The following is a 23,353-nucleotide window of genomic DNA, read 5'->3' on the forward strand; positions in this document are numbered from 1 at the left end:
GTTCTTAGTCATTTTTCGACACAGACTTCGTACCATAGTTATTCATACTAGCCTAGTTATTCATACTAGCCTCACCTTTCAAGACTTCCGCGCGATATCTGATTTCATTGGATCATAGTCGAGTGTGGGGGGGGGGGGGGAATGACGGATGAACTACGACCCAGTAACGTGAAATTGTAATTTTAAGTTTCGGTTGCTTGCCAAGTGTCACACGAGTAGGGCCTTGTAGTTTTTGTGAAAAGATGTCCAGATCAGGTGTGTGTTGAAACTTCATGGCCACCCAGTGCGGAGTCAAACGCGTCCTGATTGGCCCGGGCTAACAGGGCGATGGCCTCTCTCGCAGACGCCCGCCAATCACAAAGAAGACATCGCTGGTGAGGTCATGCCATATAGAAATGTCTAATGAGAGATCAGATATTTTTTTCTCGCGAAAAATACATGCCCCTACACACAAGATGATAAGCTTCTCAATTGATCACCGAGGTTTGACTTGGCTCGTAATTATTTTACAAGTCAGTGCCGTTACGTAAGTGGTATGGAAACCTGCAGGCCTGCCATTCATGCTGGAGCATGGACCCGTATACACTCATACACGCATGTACATCACAACTAAAAAGGGAAACATAATTGTACTTTGTGATGTAAAAAATGGGTGCGTGTACTTATGTACGGAAGTGAGAAGTTATACTTCTTTGGCAACATTAAAAAATAGTTTTTAATTGCATTCAAATAATTAATTACAATAAAATAACAAAAGGGCTGGAAAAAATAGTCAACACAGTCACTAATGTTCAGTTTAAATTTGAAAAATTAAAAAAATAAAATTTAGAGTATGATAAATATATATGACATAATTTGTACTAAATATTATAAGGATATTAATTGTAAATATTTATTATTGATTATTTAATATTTTAAAAGAAAATAAATAAATTTAATAAAAAATTAAAATAATTTAATTTTATGTTTATTCATTTTTAAATATTTATTATTTTCTTAATTTAATATTCACTTTTCATTTTTATTCAAAAGTTTTCATTAAATTTGTTCATTTATTTTTATAAATATTTATTATTTAATCAATTTAATTATAAATATTAAAAATTAATATTTTAATTTGATGTTAGATTGTAATATTTATCACAAATTGTTTATTAAATGTTTTATTAAATGTATTTTTTATTTTGTAATTATTAAATAACCAATAATAATTATTAAATTATTAATAGTAGTATAGTAATGACGGTCCGAGATCAGGGTCCAGGGGGTGGAGCCGAGAGCTGAGCCACATCTCTGACGTCACGTCCATCTCTGACGTCACGGCGGCCATATTGGACGAGCGTAACGGGACACAGCGTAACGGGACATAACGTAACGGGACAAGTAGATCACGGCGGCTATTTTGGATCCGCCATTTTGGATGACGTCATTTTGTTTTCTAGAAAATTCCGGCATTGTGTTGTCCGCCATATTGGATGATGACATCACCGTTGTAATTATCGTTATGGTCGCCATCTTGAAATTTAGACGCCATCTTGGAAATCCGCAATTTTTATCCGATTTTAATGGAAAAAAAATTTAAAATTTATAAAAAAATTCAATTAATAAAATTTTAATAAAATATTTATAAATAATATCCTTTTACGACACGGAGTTTGGAGTCTTCGGTTCGAACCCGGTGAGGGCAAAAAAACTAAAAATGACGACAGGCTCCTTCCTCAAGGGTGGATGCTGACATACTGACTCCCAACACTTTGTTTTAAAGCATATTAATCGTCAGCTGGTATGACGTCATGTCCGCCATCTTGTCTTCGTCCGCTAGAGATCACCATCTTGTTTTCGTCCGCTAGAGTGTGCTGATACCATGTTAGTATAATTATCTGGTCACCACACCTTTGACCTTGACCTTGAACTTTGACCTTGACCTTGAAATTTGACCTTGACCTTTAAATTTGACTTTGTCCTTGAAATTTGACCTTGACCTTGAAATTTGACCTTGACCTTGAAATTTGACTTTGTCCTTGAAATTTGACTTTGTCCTTGTCGACCATCATGGATCCGACATTTTATGTTCAGTACATGCTACCAGGAGCCACCACCTGCTGGAGTATGCCATCTTGTGTGTGTACTTGTATTATAGAGTACATTTCCATCTGGATAAATTTATTCTAACCCGCTACAGTGCAGTAATTATTTATTATTACTGTGACACCCACCATCTTGAAATTCGGCCGCCATCTTGAAATCATGTAATAATGTAGCTAGAAAAGCGGGAAAAAATCCAAAATTCATTAAATAAATCACTCATTAACTTACATATTGATTCGATCGATTCCTGTCCTCGGTTAGATACCCGATCAATGCAATAATGTTTAATTTTATGTAAAAAATAATAATTTCAATAAACCATGTTCAACATTCGTAAAGAGACTTTAAATCATCTACTACCATCATCCTATCAGACATCAAGACCACCATCTTGAAATCATGTAATAATGTAGCTAGAAAAGCGGGAAAAAATTCCAAATTCATTAAATAAATTTGTAATCCATATAATGATTGATTAGATCGACTAAGGTCCTTGGTTCGATTCCTGGCCGATACAAAACAACTTTAATTTAAAAAAATACTAAAAAAGTGTTAGGTTTGAGAAAATAAAAACACCACAAGTTCCTTTTTAAAATAATTTTATTACATAAATTCAATACACTACTATAAGTACAAAAAAACACTGACAAATTACCAAAGCCTTTTGGATTCCTCGATTCAAACAGTCTTCTTATTGTACGGACTAAGCCTTTTACATGACTTTAAATGTCTATCCGATCCGGTCATCACCGCAGCCAGAGACGGACTGAAGTTCATATCACTTATATAGTCTCATTAGCCGGTACAACACATGAGTCAAATCAATAACCATGTTCATTATACGTCTCGGAGCATTTTTTATAATGACGATGGAAGCTATCGAGACGTGAAATTAGTTTATTGCACTTATTGCACTAAAAGAGTATTCTTTGAACATTATTAGAACAACCGCTTCTTTCATGTCTGCGAGCATTTGAGGTGATAGTAAATGATGCACCACAGTATTTGCACTGATGCGAAGTACGCTCTTCATTAATTGAAGTATTCAATGCGGATGAAACTTCAGCTGATGGTGGAACAGCACATATCGAAGTCTCCTCCAGTGTTGTCAGAGGCGTTGCCAACGGGATCTGCTCCAACATAATCGGCGCTGACGTCATGGTTCCCGTAGTCGATGGTACATACTCCATCGAGTTCGACGTTAAAGTCGGTAAAGATGCCATCGAAGTCTCAAGAACAGGCAATTACACAACTTATGCACCAGAAGAAACAAACTAGGTGATCCGTACACCGTCAACGGCAGTAACAAACTGAGCGTCCTGCTGTCTAGGACTCGTTTATATACATTAACCGGTATGAATAATACGCTAGTCAAATCAAGAACAATTTACTAAAATACTAGAGTCAAAACAACATTAAAAAAATAGAAGCACCATCAACAAAAAAGGAAGCACATTTGGAAGCACCATCAAAAAAGGAAAAACAATAGGAAGCACCGTCAACGAAAAGGCAGCACATTTGGAAGCACCGACTACGAAAAGGCAGCACATTTGGAAGCACCGACAACGAAAAGGCAGCACATTTGGCAGCAGCGACAACGAAAAGGCAGCACATTTGGAAGCACCGACTACGAAAAGGCAGCACATTTGGAAGCACCGACAACGAAAAGGCAGCACATTTGGAAGCACCGACAACGAAATTGCAGCACATTTGGAAGCACCGACTACGAAAAGGCAGCACATTTGGCAGCACCGACAACGAAAAGGCTGTACATTTGGAAGCACCGACAACGAAAAGGCAGCACTTTTGGAAGCACCGCCAACGAAAAAGGCAGCACATTTTGGATGCACCATCATAAAGGCAGCACATTTTGGAAGCACTATTGAATAAGGAAGCACATTTTGGAAGCACCATCGAATAAGGAAGCACATTTGGAAGCTCCATCAACAAAAAAGACAAAAAGGAAGGACACGTTGCGAGATCTAAGTCTTAATTAGAAATCAGAATGCAAGAAATAAAAACTTTTAATTTTTATAATTTTAATTATTTATTTTATTTCTTTACATTATACAAAAGCAAGTGAAACAAGCCATTATTGTATGTAGCCAGCTTTCCTCAGTTCCTTGAGTATGAAGGATATTTCTTTGATGCACGAATAGTTTCCTGCACAAAGCGAACCATGTAGAAGTCTTAGCCGGTCAACCAATATGTTTGGATCTTTCCATGATGTGTAATCATACTCTTCTACCACCATCTTCCTTGCACGTTTATAATAAATATTATGATCTCTGGTGTCTTCCGTTTTACCACCAACCTCAGGGTAACTTTCATTTTTGAGACAGTGATCATCACAAGCTTGATCAGATTTATTTAATATATCACGTCGTTTCCATCGTTTCGGTCTCAGGACACAACCACATTCTTCGATCTTGTCAGCTTTAGGTGCTTCATCATAGTCTATGTCTTTGTAAACAGCCTCAGAGTCACTGTAACAATCACCGTAGAAGGAATCGTCTTCACCCAATTTACCGTAATAATTCGATGTTGATGATGTTGAAGTGTCTTCATCGTCTTCATGCTTCCTTTTTAGGAGTCCATCATTTTTACAAAGTAGGAAAGATCTACTTGAATTCGGCTGGAATATATTCTCACTTTTCACGTTAAGGATTCTTCCATTGTCTTCATTCTTCCGTAAATCATCAACCTCCTTCAATTTAAGTTCTTTGTCGAGATCGGAAGAGCCAAGAAAATTATTGTCGTAATGCAGATCACTCTTCCTTAGGCTAGTAGATTCATCGTTGTCCTCTAGCTTGTACGCAGGCTTGGCGCTACAAGTTCTGCAATGTCTTTTTAGGCTCTCTCTCCGCGTAAACGACTTGCTACATCGAACACAACTATTCATATTGCGCAGTGGATTTTTAACACAGTCATTCTTCTCGTGTTGTCTTTTATTCTTTCTCAAGATAAACTCTTTACTGCAAAACTTACACCTATGTTCTTTCGATACAGCGTCAGATCCCAAATCGTAATTCATATTAGTTACTGAGACTAATGCCAGATACCAATTGAGTGTTTTAAATTAGATCCAATACTTAAATAGAATTTTTTTCATATTTCATCAGTGAGAATTAATATATCTCATGCAAAAGTACTTTATGCATGTAGTTCTGCTTTTCAACAACAGATGTCGCCATATGTTGCTTGCAGGTAAATAATATTTAGTTCTTTTATGCGGGATGCGGGATGCTCACTAACGATCGCAAAAGAAGGATGGCTTCGCTAGACTCCAAGGAAAAGGAAGTTTGTCTTGCATGTTGGTGCTCCACATATGTGTCATGGCGTAATATTAATTTGACTGAGTAATGATATTTTATAATTCCACCTGATAAAAATATTGCAAGTTTTGATTTAGTAGCAGAAATTATCGAATTAAATGTAACTCCAAATAAAATGACATGTCTCATTAGACAAAAAAAATCCATGCAGAGAGCGGTTTCTCAGAATAGTCAGAAACACTTGAAGAAACCACAGGAATGATTGCAAGAACACGGGAAAAACCATCAAAATATTGACAAGAATAATCAGGAGCACACGGAGAAAACCATCATAATATTGGCAAGAATAATCACGAGCACACGGAGAAAACCATCATAATATTGACCAGATTAGTCAAAAGTACTCGGAGAAAACCACCACATGTTTTCTTTGATATCATAAAATTACAGGAAAAATATTTAAAAATAAAAATAAATTAATAAAAAAATAAAAAAAATAAAAAAATGCATAAATTTCTGGCTTGTACAAGAACTCTATCTTTGCTCAACAATGATAAGTTTACAAGCTAGCAGAAACTGCCTTTTCGTTGTCGGTGTTTCCAAATGTGCTGCCTTTTCGTAGTCGGTGCTTCCAAATGTGCTGCCTTTTCGATGACGGTGCTTCCAAATGTGCTGGATTTTCGTAGTCGGTGCTTCCAAATGTGCTGCCATTTCGTTGTCGGTGCTTCCAAATGTGCTGCCTTTTCGTAGTCGGTGCTTCCAAATGTGCTGCCATTTCGTTGTCGGTGCTTCCAAATGTGCTGCCTTTTCGTTGTCGGTGCTTCCAAATGTGCTGCCTTTTCGTAGTCGGTGCTTCCAAATGTGCTGCCTTTTCGTTGTCGGTGCTGCCAAATGTGCTGCCTTTTCGTTGTCGGTGCTTCCAAATGTGCTGCCTTTTCGTTGACGGTGCTTCCTATTGTTTTTCCTTTTTTGATGGTGCTTCCAAATGTGCTTCCTTTTTTGTTGATGGTGCTTCTATTTTTTTAATGTTGTTTTGACTCTAGTATTTTAGTAAATTGTTCTTGATTTGACTAGCGTATTATTCATACCGGTTAATGTATATAAACGAGTCCTAGACAGCAGGACGCTCAGTTTGTTACTGCCGTTGACGGTGTACGGATCACCTAGTTTGTTTCTTCTGGTGCATAAGTTGTGTAATTGCCTGTTCTTGAGACTTCGATGGCATCTTTACCGACTTTAACGTCGAACTCGATGGAGTATGTACCATCGACTACGGGAACCATGACGTCAGCGCCGATTATGTTGGAGCAGATCCCGTTGGCAACGCCTCTGACAACACTGGAGGAGACTTCAATATGTGCTGTTCCACCATCAGCTGAAGTTTCATCAGCATTGAATACTTCAATTAATGAAGATCGTACTTCGCATCAGTGCAAATACTGTGGTGCATCATTTACTATCACCTCAAATGCTCGCAGACATGAAAGAAGCGGTTGTTCTAATAATGTTCAAAGAATACTCTTTCAGTGCAATAAGTGCAATAAACTAATTTCACGTCTCGATAGCTTCCATCGTCATTATAAAAAATGCTCCGAGACGTATAATGAACATGGTTATTGATTTGACTCATGTGTTGTACCGGCTAATGAGACTATATAAGTGATATGAACTTCAGTCCGTCTCTGGCTGCGGTGATGACCGGATCGGATAGACATTTAAAGTCATGTAAAAGGCTTAGTCCGTACAATAAGAAGACTGTTTGAATCGAGGAATCCAAAAGGCTTTGGTAATTTGTCAGTGTTTTTTTGTACTTGTAGTAGTGTATTGAATTTATGTAATAAAATTATTTTAAAAAGGAACTTGTGGTGTTTTTATTTTCTCAAACCTAACACTTTTTTAGTATTTTTTTTAAATTAAAGTTGTTTTGTATCGGCCAGGAATCGAACCAAGGACCTTAGTCGATCTATTCAATCATTATATGGATTACAAATTTATTTAATGAATTTGGAATTTTTTCCCGCTTTTCTAGCTACATTATTACATGATTTCAAGATGGTGGTATTGATGTCTGATAGGATGATGGTAGTAGATGATTTAAAGTCTCTTTACGAATGTTGAACATGGTTTATTGAAATTATTATTTTTTACATAAAATTAAACATTATTGCATCGATCGGGTATCCAACCGAGGACAGGAATCGATCGAATCAATATGTAAGTTAATGAGTGATTTATTTAATGAATTTTGGATTTTTTCCCGCTTTTCTAGCTACATTATTACATGATTTCAAGATGGCGGCCAAATTTCAAGATGGCGGGTGTCACAGTAATAATAAATGATTACTGCACTGTAGCGGGTTAGAATAAAACTATCCAGATGGAAATGTATTTAATAATACAAGTACACACACAAGATTGCATACTCCGGCAGGTGGTGGCTCCTGGTAGCATGTACTGAACATAAAATGTCGGATCCATGATGGTCGACAAGGACAAAGTCAAATTTCAAGGACAAAGTCAAATTTCAAGGTCAAGGTCAAATTTCAAGGACAAAGTCAAATTTAAAGGTCAAGGTCAAATTTCAAGGTCAAGGTCAAAGTTCAAGGTCAAGGTCAAAGGTGTGGTGACCAGATAATTATACTAACATGGTATCAGCACACTCTAGCGGACGAAAACAAGATGGTGATCTCCAGCAGACGAAGACAAGATGGCGGACATGACGTCATACCAGCTGACGATTAATATGCTTTAAAACAAAGTGGTGGGAGTCAGTATGTCAGCATCCACCCTTGAGGAAGGAGCCTGTCGTCATTTTTAGTTTTTTTGCCCTCACCGGGTTCGAACCGAGGACTCCAAACTTCGTGTCGTAAAAATATATTTTTTATAAATATTTTATTAAAATTTTATTAATTGAATTTTTTTATAAATTTTAAATTTTTTTTCCATTAAAATCGGATAAAAATTGCGGATTTCCAAGATGGCGTCCTAATTTCAAGATGGCGACCATAACGATAATTACAACGGTGATGTCATCATCCAATATGGCGGACAACACAATGCCGGAATTTTCTAGAAAACAAAATGACGTCATCCAAAATGGCGGATCCAAAATAGCCGCCGTGATCTACTTGTCCCGTTACGTTATGTCCCGTTACGCTGTGTCCCGTTACGCTCGTCCAAGATGGCCGCCGTTACGTCAGAGATGGACGTGACGTCAGAGATGTGGCTAGGCTCTCGGCTCCACCCCCTGGACCCTGATCTCGGACCGTCATTACTATACTACTATTAATAATTTAGTAATATTTAGTATTAATTATATTAAATAATAATATTTTAATTTATATCAATAAATAATACATACGGATAGTTTACCTCAATTATATTGGAGCACTTGAAAAAGTATAAAGGCACATTTTTTTTATACTAATATTTACGAATAACTAGTAAATAATATTAATCAAAACATTCAATTTAAATCACAACTGAATATAATTTATTAGCACATATATAATTCGCACTTGTATGAAACTAAAACACGTGTTGTGACTGTATAAACTAGAAACATGTGGATAAATATGATAAATATGAAAACAGTGATCAGAGGCGACGAGCGTGCCAACATGCGCGACTAATAGAGGTTCTATTTCTATTTTGTTGGTAGCTTTTTTTCGAGACTTTATGAGCCTTTTGACGGGCAGCTTCAAACTGTTAATTTTGTGTTACAGTGATGCGCGCGCATCTTAAAATTTCACTCTCATCATTTTTTCATAACGCGCCTAAAGAAGTATAACTTCAAAAATATTTTAATTTTAGTGTGACGAAACGTACTGGGAAAATAAAATAGAGCGGTGAAAGTAGATAATTATTATGATAATCTAATGAACATAGGAAACATGAAAATAAACCAGAGACTTTGCTACAAGCCTGCTCGTCGGATAGTGATGAGATGAAGTAAAATACTGCAACATATTAAAGAGGACATAAATATAGGGCATTACAAAAATAATATATTACAAAATAGTCTACCACTATAAAATTAAAACCCAGACTAAAACATTGAATGCCAAACTACTAAAAACTTAAATTACCATTGATAACATTACTTGTATGCATTTGTACTCATAATTTTTACGAAAACCGTTAGCAAAAGAACAGCTAGCACGATTACACTAAAATCATTAAAAGGGCTGCTTAGAGATGACTCAGCTAAAATATGTATCAAGGCTCAATCTCTAGAACCAATTGCAATATGAAGTGCCAAAAGTGATAGTAATTGGTTGTCTGTAAAATGGTTTACGGACGATATTTAACGTGACAACGTCATAACAAAACATTGATGAAATGATTACATACTTTTAAGAATAAAATTGAATCATATTTATTGAATTATCACTATTTTGTATGGATACACAGAAGGAGTGTAATGAAATCTACAATTTAATTGATAAATTTACTTTTATTTGCACTCATTAATTCAAATATGTTTATTACTTTAACGCAGGGATTATTTTAACTATAACTTTTATACATATTTGCTATTTAACTTCTTCCAATCTGTGTTATTCGGTTAAGGATAGGACGATGATAGGAAAAGCAGGAAACGAATGGGAGTGTTTCAAGTTTAATGTATCTCGAAAAAGTCAAATCGATGGTTATTCCAATCAAGTGGAAGAGAGATAGATGCGGCGCAAGCGTACAATGAGCGTGACGGGACACATTGTAACGGGACAATGTGCGTAACGAGACACTTTTTCGTGCGTGCAGACGGCGTTCATCGATTTATTATACGTTGTCACGTAAAAAAATGTCCATCGACACAAGACACTTTACTGCAACAATATTCTATCTCCGGTGTTGGACGAGAATGTCTGAGTCTCGCGCCTCATTGCACACCAGGAGTCGTGCTGGTCAGAGACATGAGTGGAGCACGGGTACTCCTGGAGCGAGGGGAGTACAGCGGAGTACAGCGGAGTACAGCGGTCTGCAGTCGGCCAGTCTCCGAGGACTTCTGGTGAAAGGCCCCCTCCCCCCTACCCCCTCTGCAGGAGCGCGGCCAACATCACAAGTAGAGACCTGGAATATTCGCGGATTCAATTCGTGAAATGCTACAATTCAAATAATCATACCTTATTGCTGCTCCTGCCATTGGTGCACTGTTAATCTGGAGGACTGAGGGCCAATTAGAGACCCTCACACGTAGAAGCGTGGAATCACAGGCCGCCCAGTCGAGACGACTCACAAGTCAACAGCCAATGAACAGTTGGCATTTGCCAGAGTGTGTAGAGGATTGTGGAGTCTATCCTGGAGGTCATTGATCCCGCGAATTTTTCCGGTCTCTAATCACAAGTCATCCAGGCCACAATGAAGTAGGCCTACAACAAATTAGGTCGGGGGGCAATAGGCACAAAAATAGTCTCATTGCAACGGAAATACAATCCACAGAACTCGGTGGCAATGTTGCTGCACCTTTCATTATGATTTTTTTTTTGTTTTGTTTTCCGTGTGGTCATTATGTTGTCCCGGAGCCTCGAGAGTGCAAACTTGATTAAAAAAAAAAGGTAGCCGAGTCGAACAGAGTAAATATTTGAGAAAGCCCAGTTAAATATTTAATTTTCGCGTTGCATGATAAATACTTCACCGAAACGAGTAAAAAAAGATATATATATATATATTCCGCTGTTTGCAAACATAAATATTGCAGTAATAAAAGGTTACGAAGCGTGTCCAACTATTAGAGTTAGACTCAAAACAATGATGGAGAGGTCGTACGGGAATGAAGGATAAACTTAACAGCCTGCATGGCTAACAATTTTACGAGAACCGTTTGAAAGTTACAGTAGTCTATCGTGTGGAAGAATGCATTTTAGAGGTATATTGAGTCTGGATTCTTTTAAAATAAGAATACTCTTAATTTTACTTGGGTACTGGGTAATTTACTATGACTAAAATCCCTTGAAACAGCTCGTTATTATGGCGTGACAACACACTAGAACCAACATAGATTTTTTTTTCTCCGCTGATTAAGTGGAAAGCGACTTTTACAACTTTCAGTGGTTTTCACTTTGTTGCGTCTTCCTGCTTCGAGTTCGCCATCTCGGCCCACGGTAGCAGAAAGCCGACATGTGACCTGCTACACAGTTCAGCAGATGTGAACGTAAATGTCGCTGTCTAGCCGCGAACAAACGAATTCGCGGAATGATCGAGTGTTGGAGACTTATAACTAGAGACCGGAAAATTTCGCGGATTCCTTTCGAGACAGGCTGGAATCATAACTCGTTTAGCTTAATGCTTCGTCAGTGATTGGACCGCAATTTACCTGAAGGTCTCTGAGACAATGGCAAACACTCAACAAAAGAAGTATCGAATCATAAGAATCGCAGTAAACAGGTGTCCCGAGTCGGTAGCCAATGACCAGGTGATAGTTGCCCGAGTACATAGAGAATCGTGGAGTCTATCCTAGTGGTCATTGAAACCGCGAATTTTTCCAGTCTCTACTTATAAGTAGGGACAGGAAAAATTCGCGGGTTCAATGATCTCTAGGATGAACTCCACAGTTCTACGTACACTCGGTCAAATGTCACCCACTCATTGGTTGCTGTCTTGTGAGACGTCCCAACGTAGCAGCCTGTGATTCGATATAGCTTTGGAAGGGTGTTTCTCATTGGCCCAGAGACATCCAGGTGAGTTCTGAGCCAATAGCAGAGGCAGAACTGAGGTATAACTATTTGTATTTTAGCCTATCGCGAAATGAATTCGCGAATTTTTCCGGTCTGTACCTACTTACAACTAGAGACCTGCAAAATTCGCGATTTCGTTGGCCTTCAGGATAGACTGCACATACCCCTGTACACTCGGGCAAATAACGCAGGTTCATTGGCTGCCAATTTATAAGACATTTCAGCTGGTTTGCCTGTGATTCGATCCTTCTGTGGTTGAGGGTTTATAACTTGTTGAGATTCGTCCAGCTGAACAGTAAGCCAATAGTAAAATTATCTAAGAGGTATATGTGTTTGAATTCTAGCTTATCACCGAATAAATCAGCGAATTTTCCGGTCTCTACTTATAACCTAGCATTTCCCCTGACCGAGTCATCCCCTCCATGCGACCAGGAGGCCCATGCGTCACCAGCGGCGGCCGCTAACACACTTTCTTATCGGCGCAGCGGCCGCTGGCAGGCAGTTCCTCACGACAGCCCCAGGGGCGCCATTGGGCTCTTGGGCTCGACCTGTCGGACACGCCACCCCCTCGCCCCGCTACACCCCTGGTACACACCACCACTTCCACGCGGCGGGTTGCACCGCTTCTCAACTCACAGTTCGGGTCAGGAAACAACCTGGACTCAACTAGACTGCAACAAGGTATACCCGCACCAGGCGGTTTCCTCCACGTGAGAGAAGTCGTTACCTTGTTTGACCGAGCCACTCAGGACGCGTTTGCTTCCGTACTGTGATTGGTAGAGACCGGGAAAATTCGCTGGTTTAATGGACTCCAGGATAGACTCCACTATCCTCCACACACTCGGACAAATGCAAACTGTTCATTGGCTGTTGACTTGAGTCGTTTCAACTGGGCAGCCTGTGATTCGACACTTCTATGAGTGAGGGTCTCTAACTGGCCCTCATTACTCCAGATTAACAGTGAACCAATGGCAGAAGCAGCACTAAGGTATAATTATTTGAATTGTAGCATTTCACGAAATGAATTTGTGAATTTTTCAAATATCTAACTCTAGGAAACTCACCCAGTCAAGAAACACGGACGATTCTACAGTGTTTTAACATTCAGCCAGTCTCGGAATATTTTCGCGAAAATATGCCTGCCACTACATATAGTTAGGGACTAGGAAAATTCGCGGTTTCAGAGACATCTGGGATATACTCCACTATTATCTGTGTATTTGGGTAAAATTGGCCTGCTATTTGTCTACTGAATTGTGACATCTTTCGACTGGGGTGCATTTGATTCGATACTTCATATGTTGAGGTTTTTTTTTTGACGTGACAAAGTCTAATAAATCGATGAACGCTGGCTGCACGCAATAAAAAATTGTCCCACTACGGATGTCCCACTACGGATGTCCCACTACGGATGTGTCCTGTTTACGCATGCGTGGCATCTCTCTGGTATGTTGCGGACGGTACAGAGTTCTCGGCCGCCACGTGGCGGCGTACTGCTCAGGTTTCACCCCGCCATGCTGCAGGGATAGGCGGGTCGCGCCGGTTGGATCACGCCTGCGCATGTCGCCACACACGGCTTGGGGCAGACGACAACATAGCGGGGTTCGAGGTTATTGTTGTGCACCGCGCCACGGGAGTATATTCGCAAGGAAATGGCGTTCTTACAAGTACGTATTATTTTAATTACTAGTGTGAATCAGTATATTTAAACAGTGTTGTATGAGTATTGTTTTAGATGTGTAACTAAATATTTATTGCTGGTATGATACTTTTCACACTTTTGTTTGACATTGGTAATTATATGTCATGAGTTATTATTTGATCAACTAAATCACACACCGTATTATAGTTATGAGCCCACGAGCATGTAAATATTTAGAGTCCAACAGAAAATATGCTAGTTAAAAAAATTTCAAACAAATATCGTGCGTGGAATATTATATTTATAATATCTGAAACAATTGACTCCAATATGGCCTCGTGGTCGTGAGGTTAGCATCGCTGACCACCAATCGATAGGTTGACGGATGAAATCCCGGCGGCTGAAATTTTTTTTGTACTGCTAAAATTAAATAAGGCGCGCACGACACTTCAAAAGTAATAACTATATTTGAATTAATGAATGCAAATATAAGTAAATTTATTAATTAAATTGTAGATTTCATTTTACTCCTTGTTTGTATCCATACAAAATAGTGATAGTTCAATAAAAATGATTCAATTTTATTCATAAAAGTATGCAGAGGTATATTTTATCATACAAAAGATAGAAAAATTTTAAAAAAATTTCTTCCTCAAAGAATATAATATTTTTAATACCCTAAATGGATTGGTTGCAAAAACCTATTACGACTCAGTCTCAGGCTGAATATGATATTTCATTTTCTTCTGGATCAATCATTTCATCAATGTTTTGTTATGACCTTTATCACGTAAAATTATCGTCCGTAAACCGACTTTACAGACAACCCCCTTTTTTTGTTGTTGAAAATTATCCTATCAGCCAAGTAATTGTTGCGACAAATATCTTGTCCACAAAGCAAGGTAATAAAGAGTGGCAACTCATTGCTATAACTAAAGCTCTAATTTTCTTTGAAATCCGAGAACTGTGTGGAATTTAGAGGCAACATAACAACCTTGAATATATTTATTGGTCGTACTTTGCTGGGGATATTAACCGTCTTATGTATAAGATAACTTATTTTTTTCAATACGGATAAAACCAAACACAATGTTAAAAAGCTTTATATTATGTTTCAAAAATTGAAAACTGCATAGCCGCAAATTTCGAGTGCTGAAAATCCTAACCTCAGATTAAATTGCAAAAAAAAAAAAAAAAAAAAAAAAAAAATGCACACAAACCAAGAACATACAAAATTTTGCTTTGCAACCATTCTTATTTCATTGCTACCAAAATAATTTAACATTGGCAATAAAATATTCTAAAAATAATATTTTGCATCATAATAAATACGCCACTCCGTTAATACACCATTCTGAACAAAGAAAATATATAGGTCTATGTTTTTATTTATATTTTTAAACTTAATTTTTGTGATGACATTTCTAAAACGCACAGTAGTGGCCATATTTCGCCTATACAGTTACACCCTCTGATCTTGAATTGAAACTATGATAACTAGAGACCTGTAAAATTCGCGATTTCAAATCCCTAAAGGATAGACTCCATGATCCTTTATGCACTCGTGCAAATTACATCTGCAGATTGGTTACCGACTCGTAACACCTGTTGACTGGAATGATCGTGATTCGCTAATTCTTGTGTGAAAAATTTTTCATTGGCCCAGAGTCCTTCAGATAAACTGTGGCCCAATCACTGAAGCAAAATAATGTCAAAAGTATTTGGAAATGAATCCGCGTATTTTACAGGTCTCTAATGATAACTTATTTTAAAGCATACGTAGGAATGCTAGTTTTTTTTTTTGCTATATATTTCACAACTTTCCCTGATGAAAACAACCATCTGCAGCTTTGTCCGGCTTCTCGTGGCTGTGACTCTGAGTCGCTGTGCCTCGCCAGTCGCAGGTCACAGACACCCGAGTATCGGCTGCGGCACTCACAGACACTGAAGTACAGCACTGGAGGCACTGGTGGTGGGACGTGACTGTACCTCGCGCAGCAAGCGGCCCGCCAGGGCGACCAATCACAGAGCGGGGACAACACCGCGCAGCTTAGAACACACTGCACACTGCTACACGGCACACTGCACACTGCGCACTGCACACTGAAGGCTCCTACTCACACCGCAAATTTTATACTTAAATAATTACGAATTTTCAAGATGGCATTCAAATTTTAATATGGCGGACGCCACAGAAATAATAAATGATTACTACACTCTAGACGGTAAAAACTAAAATAACATGGCGGCAGTGATTCTAGCACACGAAAACAAGATGGCGGTCTCTAGCAGACTAAAACCAAACGGTGGCCTCCAGCAGACTTAAACAAAATGGTGGCCAGCAGGCCACGAAAACGAGATGGCGGACATGCCGTCATACTAGCTGCCCATATATATATATACATTGGAATTAGTGGTGGGAAGTCAGTCTGATGGCGGCAACCATGGGGAAAGTATTGGTTGCAGTTTTTATTTTTGCCCTCATCAGGTTCAAACCGAGGACACCGAGCTCTACGATGAAAGTGTGTTTTTTTAAATAAAATTTTATAAAATTTTGTTTAGTATAATAATTTTATAAATTAAATTTTATTTCCAAAATGTCTGCTAATTATTACGGTTTTTTTTAAGATGACGACCACAACGAAAATTGCAATGGTGACATCATAATTCAAAATGGCGTAAGTTCTAGAAAAAATTGCGGAAAAAATCAAAGTTGTGGAATCCAAGATGACGGATTCAAGATAGTCGCCATGAAATCACAATCCAAGATGGCGGACCATCACCAGACACAACAGCCTTAAGCCTGTCCTCGGACCGGCTATGATATACTACTAGAATAACATTAAATTTAAAAAATTTGGTTGTCCGTAAAGTCAGTTTACGGACGATAGTTTAACGTGAAAACGTCATAACAAAACATTCATGAAATGATTGCATACTTTTATGAATAAAATTTAATCATTTTTATTAAATTATTACTATTTTGTCTGGATACAAAGAAGGAGTGAAATGAAATCTGCAATTTAATTGATAAATTTAATTTTATTTGCACTCATTAATTCAAATATGTTTATTACTTTAACGAACTGGTTATTTTAACTATAACTTTTATACAAAGAAGGAGTGAAATGAAATATACAATTTAATTGATACATTTAATTTTATTTACACTGATTAATTCAAATAAGTTTATTACTTTAACGAACAGATTATTTTAACTATAACGTTTATACATGTTTGCTATTTAACTTCTTCCAATCTGTGTTATTCTGTTAAGGATAGGACGATGATATGAAAAATAGGAAACGAATGGGAGTGTTTCAAGTTTAATGTGCCTCGAAAAAGTCAAATCGAAGATTGTTCCAATCAAGTGGAAGAGAGATAGATGCGGCGCAAGCGTACAATGAGCGTAACGGGACACAGCGTAACGGGACAATGTGCGTAACGGAACACTTTTTTGTGAGTGCAGCCGGCGTTCATCGATTTATTAGACGTTGTCACGTCAAAAATTCCCAACGTCACCACGATTAAAACAGCTGTTGTTATCGGCTTCATTTATTCTGCTACGCGCAATCTCAATAACGTATGTAACTTATTTTTTCGCTTATTAAAAACCTGACGATCGCCAAATATATTACCGCCTTCTTTTGCCCATGTCCTAGCCTCGCTCAACCTCACGGGCCTAGCTACAAACGCGCATTCGTGCCTTACCATCGGGGTCATATATTCCAAAACTAATCTAGTTAAATCATTTTCATTTATTTTTACGTTAAAAATCTTTACATAATCCAATATATTTTGTAAGAATTCCACACAAACTCTCGACCACTTTTTGAAATCTAAATGTCATTGGCCTTACCAAATTTTTTTGACTCGCCTGGGCATAAAATTTTTCAAACATTTTCTTTACGTCAAACAGCTGACAGAAATATCTATAGAAAGTCATACACTTGTACCAGTAGCGAACCTTATTAAATCCAGTTACCGTTCATATAAAAAAAACTGTAGCTCTTTAAATTTTTCAACTGCCTGAATAAATTCACTTAAATATTTGACATCGGAGAGGTCTTGTAATTATATTTAAAACAATAGACTAATTAAAAATTAAATGGTATCATCACCGCCCAAAGTTTGAATATTGCGTTGATTTAACTAACGTCCGCGAGGGCTTGGAGCGAACAGGAAACACGAGCCTGCCGTCTCGCACGGCTTCCCTCGCCGAGGTACGCTCAGCTTCCAAACACGCGGGTGTACACGCGCACACCTGCGCCGGTGGAAACTGAGCCTCGCTTCCCCGGCCTCCGGAACAAAGCAGGCCGAGGAGAGAGAGAGAGAGAGAGAGAGAGAGAGAGAGAATGGTGCCGGGGCTCTACGGCGTGATGAGTTAAAACTCTGGAGAAATATAAAATTATGCCGGTGGATGCGGAAACAATGCGGCCGACGAAACAATAGCGGCGCGGAAGACGAAGGGGAGGCGTTTTTATTTAATTCATCGCTCGGCGAGCCGTCTTTGTGGAGGGGATGTTCTTATCTCGGGCGGGGGGGGGGGGGGAGGCTCTAGTGGTCCCAGGCGACCCTGGCTGGGGGGGGGGGGGATATTGCCGCGACTCCTTGCAGGCGAGGTCCCGCATTCCAAAAGGAAAATGGCGAATAAGAGGGAAATGAATGCGTGTCCTCAGGGAGCCGGGGAGGAATGGGGAAGAGAGAGGGGGGTGCATCAGCTCTAGATGTCGCTGCTCGTGCAGCCTCCAGAGACCGATAGCAGCACCAGGCGGGACTGCACACCTGCATGCACTCTAGCCACACTCCACTGCACACCTGCATGCACTCTAGCCACACTCCACTGCACACCTGCATGCACTCTAGCCATACTCCACTGCACACCTGCATGCACTCTAGCCACACTCCACTGCACACCTGCATGCACTCTAGCCACACTCCACTGCACACCTGCATGCACTCTAGCCACACTCCACTGCACACCTGCATGCACTCTAGCCACACTCCACTGCACACCTGCATGCACTTTAGCCACACTCCACTGCACACCTGCATGCACTCTAGCCACACTCCACTGCACACCTGCATGCACTCTAGCCACACTCCACTGCACTCCTGCATGCACTTTAGCCACACTCCACTGCACACCTGCATGCACTCTAGCCATACTCCACTGCACACCTGCATGCACTCTAGCCACACTCCACTGCACACCTGCATGCACTCTAGCCACACTCCACTGCACATCTGCATGCACTCTAGCCACACTCCACTGCACACCTGCATACACTCTAGCCATACTCCACTGCACACCTGCATGCACTCTAGCCACACTCCACTGCACACCTGCATGCACTCTAGCCACACTCCACTGCACACCTGCATGCACTCTAGCCACACTCCACTGCACACCTGCATACACTCTAGCCACACTCCACTGCACACCTGCATGCACTCTAGCCACACTCCACTGCACACCTGCATGCACTCTAGCCACACTCCACTGCACACCTGCATGCACTCTAGCCATACTCCACTGCACACCTGCATGCACTCTAGCCACACTCCACTGCACACCTGCATGCACTCTAGCCATACTCCACTGCACACCTGCATGCACTCAAGCCAAACTCCACTGGACACCTGCATGCATTCTAGCCACACTCCACTGCACACCTGCATGCACTCTAGCCACACTCCACTGCACACCTGCATGCACTCAAGCCACACTCCACTGCACACCTGCATGCACTCTAGCCACACTCCACTGCACACCTGCATGCACTCTAGCCATACTCCACTGGACACCTGCATGCACTCTAGCCAAACTCCACTGCACACCTGCATGCACTCTAGCCACACTCCACTGCACACCTGCATGCACACTAGCACACTCCACTGGACACCTGCATGCACTCTAGCCACACTCCACTGAACACCTGCATGCACACTAGCACACTCCACTGAACAACTGCATGCATTCTAGCCACACTCCACTGCACACCTGCATGCACTCAAGCCACACTCCACTGCACACCTGCATGCACTCTAGCCACACTCCACTGCACACCTGCATGCACTCTAGCCATACTCCACTGGACACCTGCATGCACTCTAGCCAAACTCCACTGCACACCTGCATGCACTCTAGCCACACTCCACTGCACACCTGCATGCACACTAGCACACTCCACTGCACACCTGCATGCACTCTAGCCACACTCCACTGAACACCTGCATGCACACTAGCACACTCCACTGAACAACTGCATGCATTCTAGCCACACTCCACTGCACTCCTTCTCTCCTGGTACAACATCCGTTTGAACGTATTTAAATCGTACGAGTACTACCTAGAGAGCGGAAAAATTCGCGGGTTCAATGACCTCCAGGATAGACTGCACTATCCTCTACACACTCGGGCTAATGCCAACTGTTCATTGGCTGTTGACATGTGAGTCGTCTCGACTGGGCGGCCTGTGATTCGACACTTCTATGAGTGAGGGCCCTCATTACTCCATATTAACAGTGAACCAACCGCAGAAGCAGCACTAAAGGTATAATTATTTGAATTTTAGCACGTCACGAAATGAATCCGCGAATTTTTCAGGTCTCCACCTATAAGGACAGGCGGGTCGCCAGCTGAACATTTTTGGGAACCGCTGGTTTAGAGGGACAACACGCCCGTGTGTTAAAGGGGCGACCCAGCCACGTGGCTGCCACGTGGCCGCCACAGACACCTGAGCTCCGGGAAGCTGTCCGGCCGGCAGAGTAGCAGCTCATCCATCATCTCCCCTGAGGGCAGCACTGGGGGAGGGGGGGTAGGCACACAAGCGGCAGGCGCGGGAGGGCGCACAAAGAACACACGAGGATAAAGAAGCCGCAGGGTGGAGAGGCGCGTGCGACTGTGTGCTCGGCTCGTCAATCGAATTAAAGAGCCCGGACGTGTTTTTTAACCCCCCGCCCCCTCGCCCACCAGCCAACCCCCGTCCACTAGTGCCCCGCGGGGTCTGGTCGACTGAGACCAGGGCGACGAGGCAGCTCGCGTCCTCGAGCCGGGGGACAGCTGGGGCACTTGGCAGCCGGGGGACAACTCAAGCAGTTGGCAACTAGTGGACAACTCGGGCAATTGGCAGCCGGGGTACAGCTCGGGCATTTGATAACTGGTGGACATATAGGGCACTTGGCATTAGGAGGACAGCTCGGGTTACTTGTCAGCTGGGGGACAGCTCGGTCACTTGACAACCGGAGGACAACTCGGGCACTTGACAACCAGTGGCTGGGATTCGGTACACGTGATACAAGTGAAACTTCTTTAGCAATTCAAATCCCGACTCGTACTGCTCTCTCTATATCGCTTTGGCGTCAGAAATCGTTCCACAACAATGTTTCACGAAAACGATGCGTTAAAAGTCGGTTTTGAAATTTTACTCATATCGCACCCAATGAAATGTCACTTAAAAAAAGCGATTCATTACTGATGCCCAATATTTCCCTGGGGTCTGAGCCAATGAGGGACCCTCAACCAAAGGAGTGTGGAAAGACATTCTGACCATTTGAGGACACTCACAGTCAGCATTGAATAAACAAGCGACACTTGATTCTAGTCCGGGAATATTATATACCTTTAAATGAGGTTTATTTGGGCGGTTATCACAGAACATGTTTACTTCAAGGCAGTTTATCGCAGAACATGTTTACGTCAAGGGAGTTTACGCAGAACATGGTTACGTTGAGGGATTTTATCGCTTAACATGTTTACGTCGAGGGAGTTTGTCAAACAATTAAACTCTTTTCACTTGTGTGGATAGAAAACATTATTTTACGTGAGTTATCTTTGCACCAACCACGGGAATCCTCGAGCACAAAAGTATCTCGTTCTCATTGGTCAGATCCTGAACGAGACGTGCTTCCCTCGCTGATCAGAACCAATGACAAGGGATATGCTGCAAACATGAAAATGAAATAACAATTTTTTTTTCGGTGGTAAAGCGCAATTTATAACTAGTTGATGGCAAAAACAAAATTGTTGACACGCAGAAGTTCGTTACATTGTCTGTGGAACATGGAATATGGTTTTAAAATTTTTTTTCGAGGATACAATGCATTTGAATATTTTCTCTCAAAATGAACAAAGTGGGATGGAAATTATTATAGTTTATGCAGTTGCAAAATAAAGAAGTATCCAAAAAAACCTTGTTGCGGTGGAAATGTAAAATGTTTGTCAACTTGTAGGTGCTGGAGGGTAAGTACGGTATGTTCACTCGGCAGCGTGCGGGAACTAGGCACAGCTACACGGCTCTGAGCCAGCCTCCCTCCACCCCTGGCTGATGACCAGAGCAGCAGGGATGTTCACCGGCCGTGGTCCAGCGGACACGCCCCCTACCCCCTCCCACCCCCGGCAGGCTACACGGCGCGGACAGGAATTCCCCCCCCCCCCCAGCTCGTAGGCCGGGCGAGGGGGAATTGTAAAACTCCCCGGACCAACTGACCACAAAACTGCAAGTCCGGCGGAAAGCCCTCTCCTCCAACCCGCGCGAACAGCGCTAACAAAGTGGAGGAGAGAAGCTGCTGCCCTCTCGCAGCTGGCGCCAGGCAGAGCCCTGCCCTGGCTCGCTCCCAGGGAGTCATCTTGCACCCCCCCCCCCCCCCAACTGCTCATCCCTCGGACTGGCCATTTTTTAATCCCCCTCCACCCCTTCTGTCGCGGGTGCTACATCCCCGCTCGCCCGCCCCGCACGTAAAAAACCCCAAGCGATGTATGAAAGACCCTTTCTTATTACTTTTTTTTAAAGCTGGCGAGCAAAAGGAAACGTTGGAAACCGCATAACCCTTGCCCTGTACCCTCACATAACACGAGGGTCGTTACTTGCTATTTTATTTTTCTATTATTAGCCCTCGGGAATGGTTAGGCAGGGGATTGAACTTGAATATTTCAGTGGCGTGCGTGGTGGCGCTGGCTAGCTGTTTGCCTACCCCCACCCCACCACTCCCTGCGGCAAGATGGCGGCTCCAGGGACGATCCAGTCCGGCCGAGGCGGATGAATACAACACCCCGAACTCAACTCCAGCTTGCAAGAGCTGCAAGCAATAGTTATGAATGTTAAACTCAAGAAGGCACCAGGGAAAGATAATGCGACGATTGAAATCCTATAGAGAGACTCTCCCAGAATGCAGGAAATATTATTCTGGTTATTTAACTGTGCTTTCACGGAGATAAAGTTTCCCAAAATATGAAATAACCGGGGCCCGAAATATTTAAATAAGTTCAAAGGGAAAAATCCAACCCTTATAAAGTCATACCAATACTAACTAAAGATTAATAAATTAACGACCTTATAGTTACTTCGAATGTATTTACGGAATACGTAACCGGTAATAAGGATTCAGACGTGGAAGGACCACAGAAACGGCAGTCCAGGACATGATCCATGGAACTGTCCAGACAGACCAAAATTACGTGTTGGGAATAACTCTTGACACGCCTGGGACTTTCCATAATGTTTGGTGGCCCCAGATGACGTGGAGACTGAAGATATTAAATTTCCCGCCTAATATACACGTGGTCATGTTAGGATTCCTATCAGAGCGGGTATGTATTAGTGAAACTGGACACGATAGGCAACAGAAAGTCCTTACGGAAGGATGTTTGCAAGGATATGTTTATTTTA

At 41.3% G+C, this 23,353-nt stretch overlaps 1 protein-coding gene across 1 annotated transcript; it reads right to left on the reverse strand.

The window, feature by feature from the left end:
* Positions 1–12,546: 12,546 nt before the first annotated feature.
* On the reverse strand, positions 12,547–20,856 carry LOC134528610 (uncharacterized). The gene is made up of 4 exons (XM_063362362.1): positions 20,659–20,856; positions 19,687–19,851; positions 18,468–19,556; positions 12,547–12,588 (listed from the first exon to the last, which is right to left on the reverse strand). The coding sequence occupies exons 1-4, from the start codon at positions 20,854–20,856 to the stop codon at positions 12,547–12,549; spliced, it is 1,494 nt and encodes a 497-aa protein (XP_063218432.1).
* Positions 20,857–23,353: the final 2,497 nt, after the last annotated feature.

This window comes from Bacillus rossius, chromosome 1, assembly GCF_032445375.1.
Source record: "Bacillus rossius redtenbacheri isolate Brsri chromosome 1, Brsri_v3, whole genome shotgun sequence".
NCBI lineage: Eukaryota > Metazoa > Arthropoda > Insecta > Phasmatodea > Bacillidae > Bacillus > Bacillus rossius.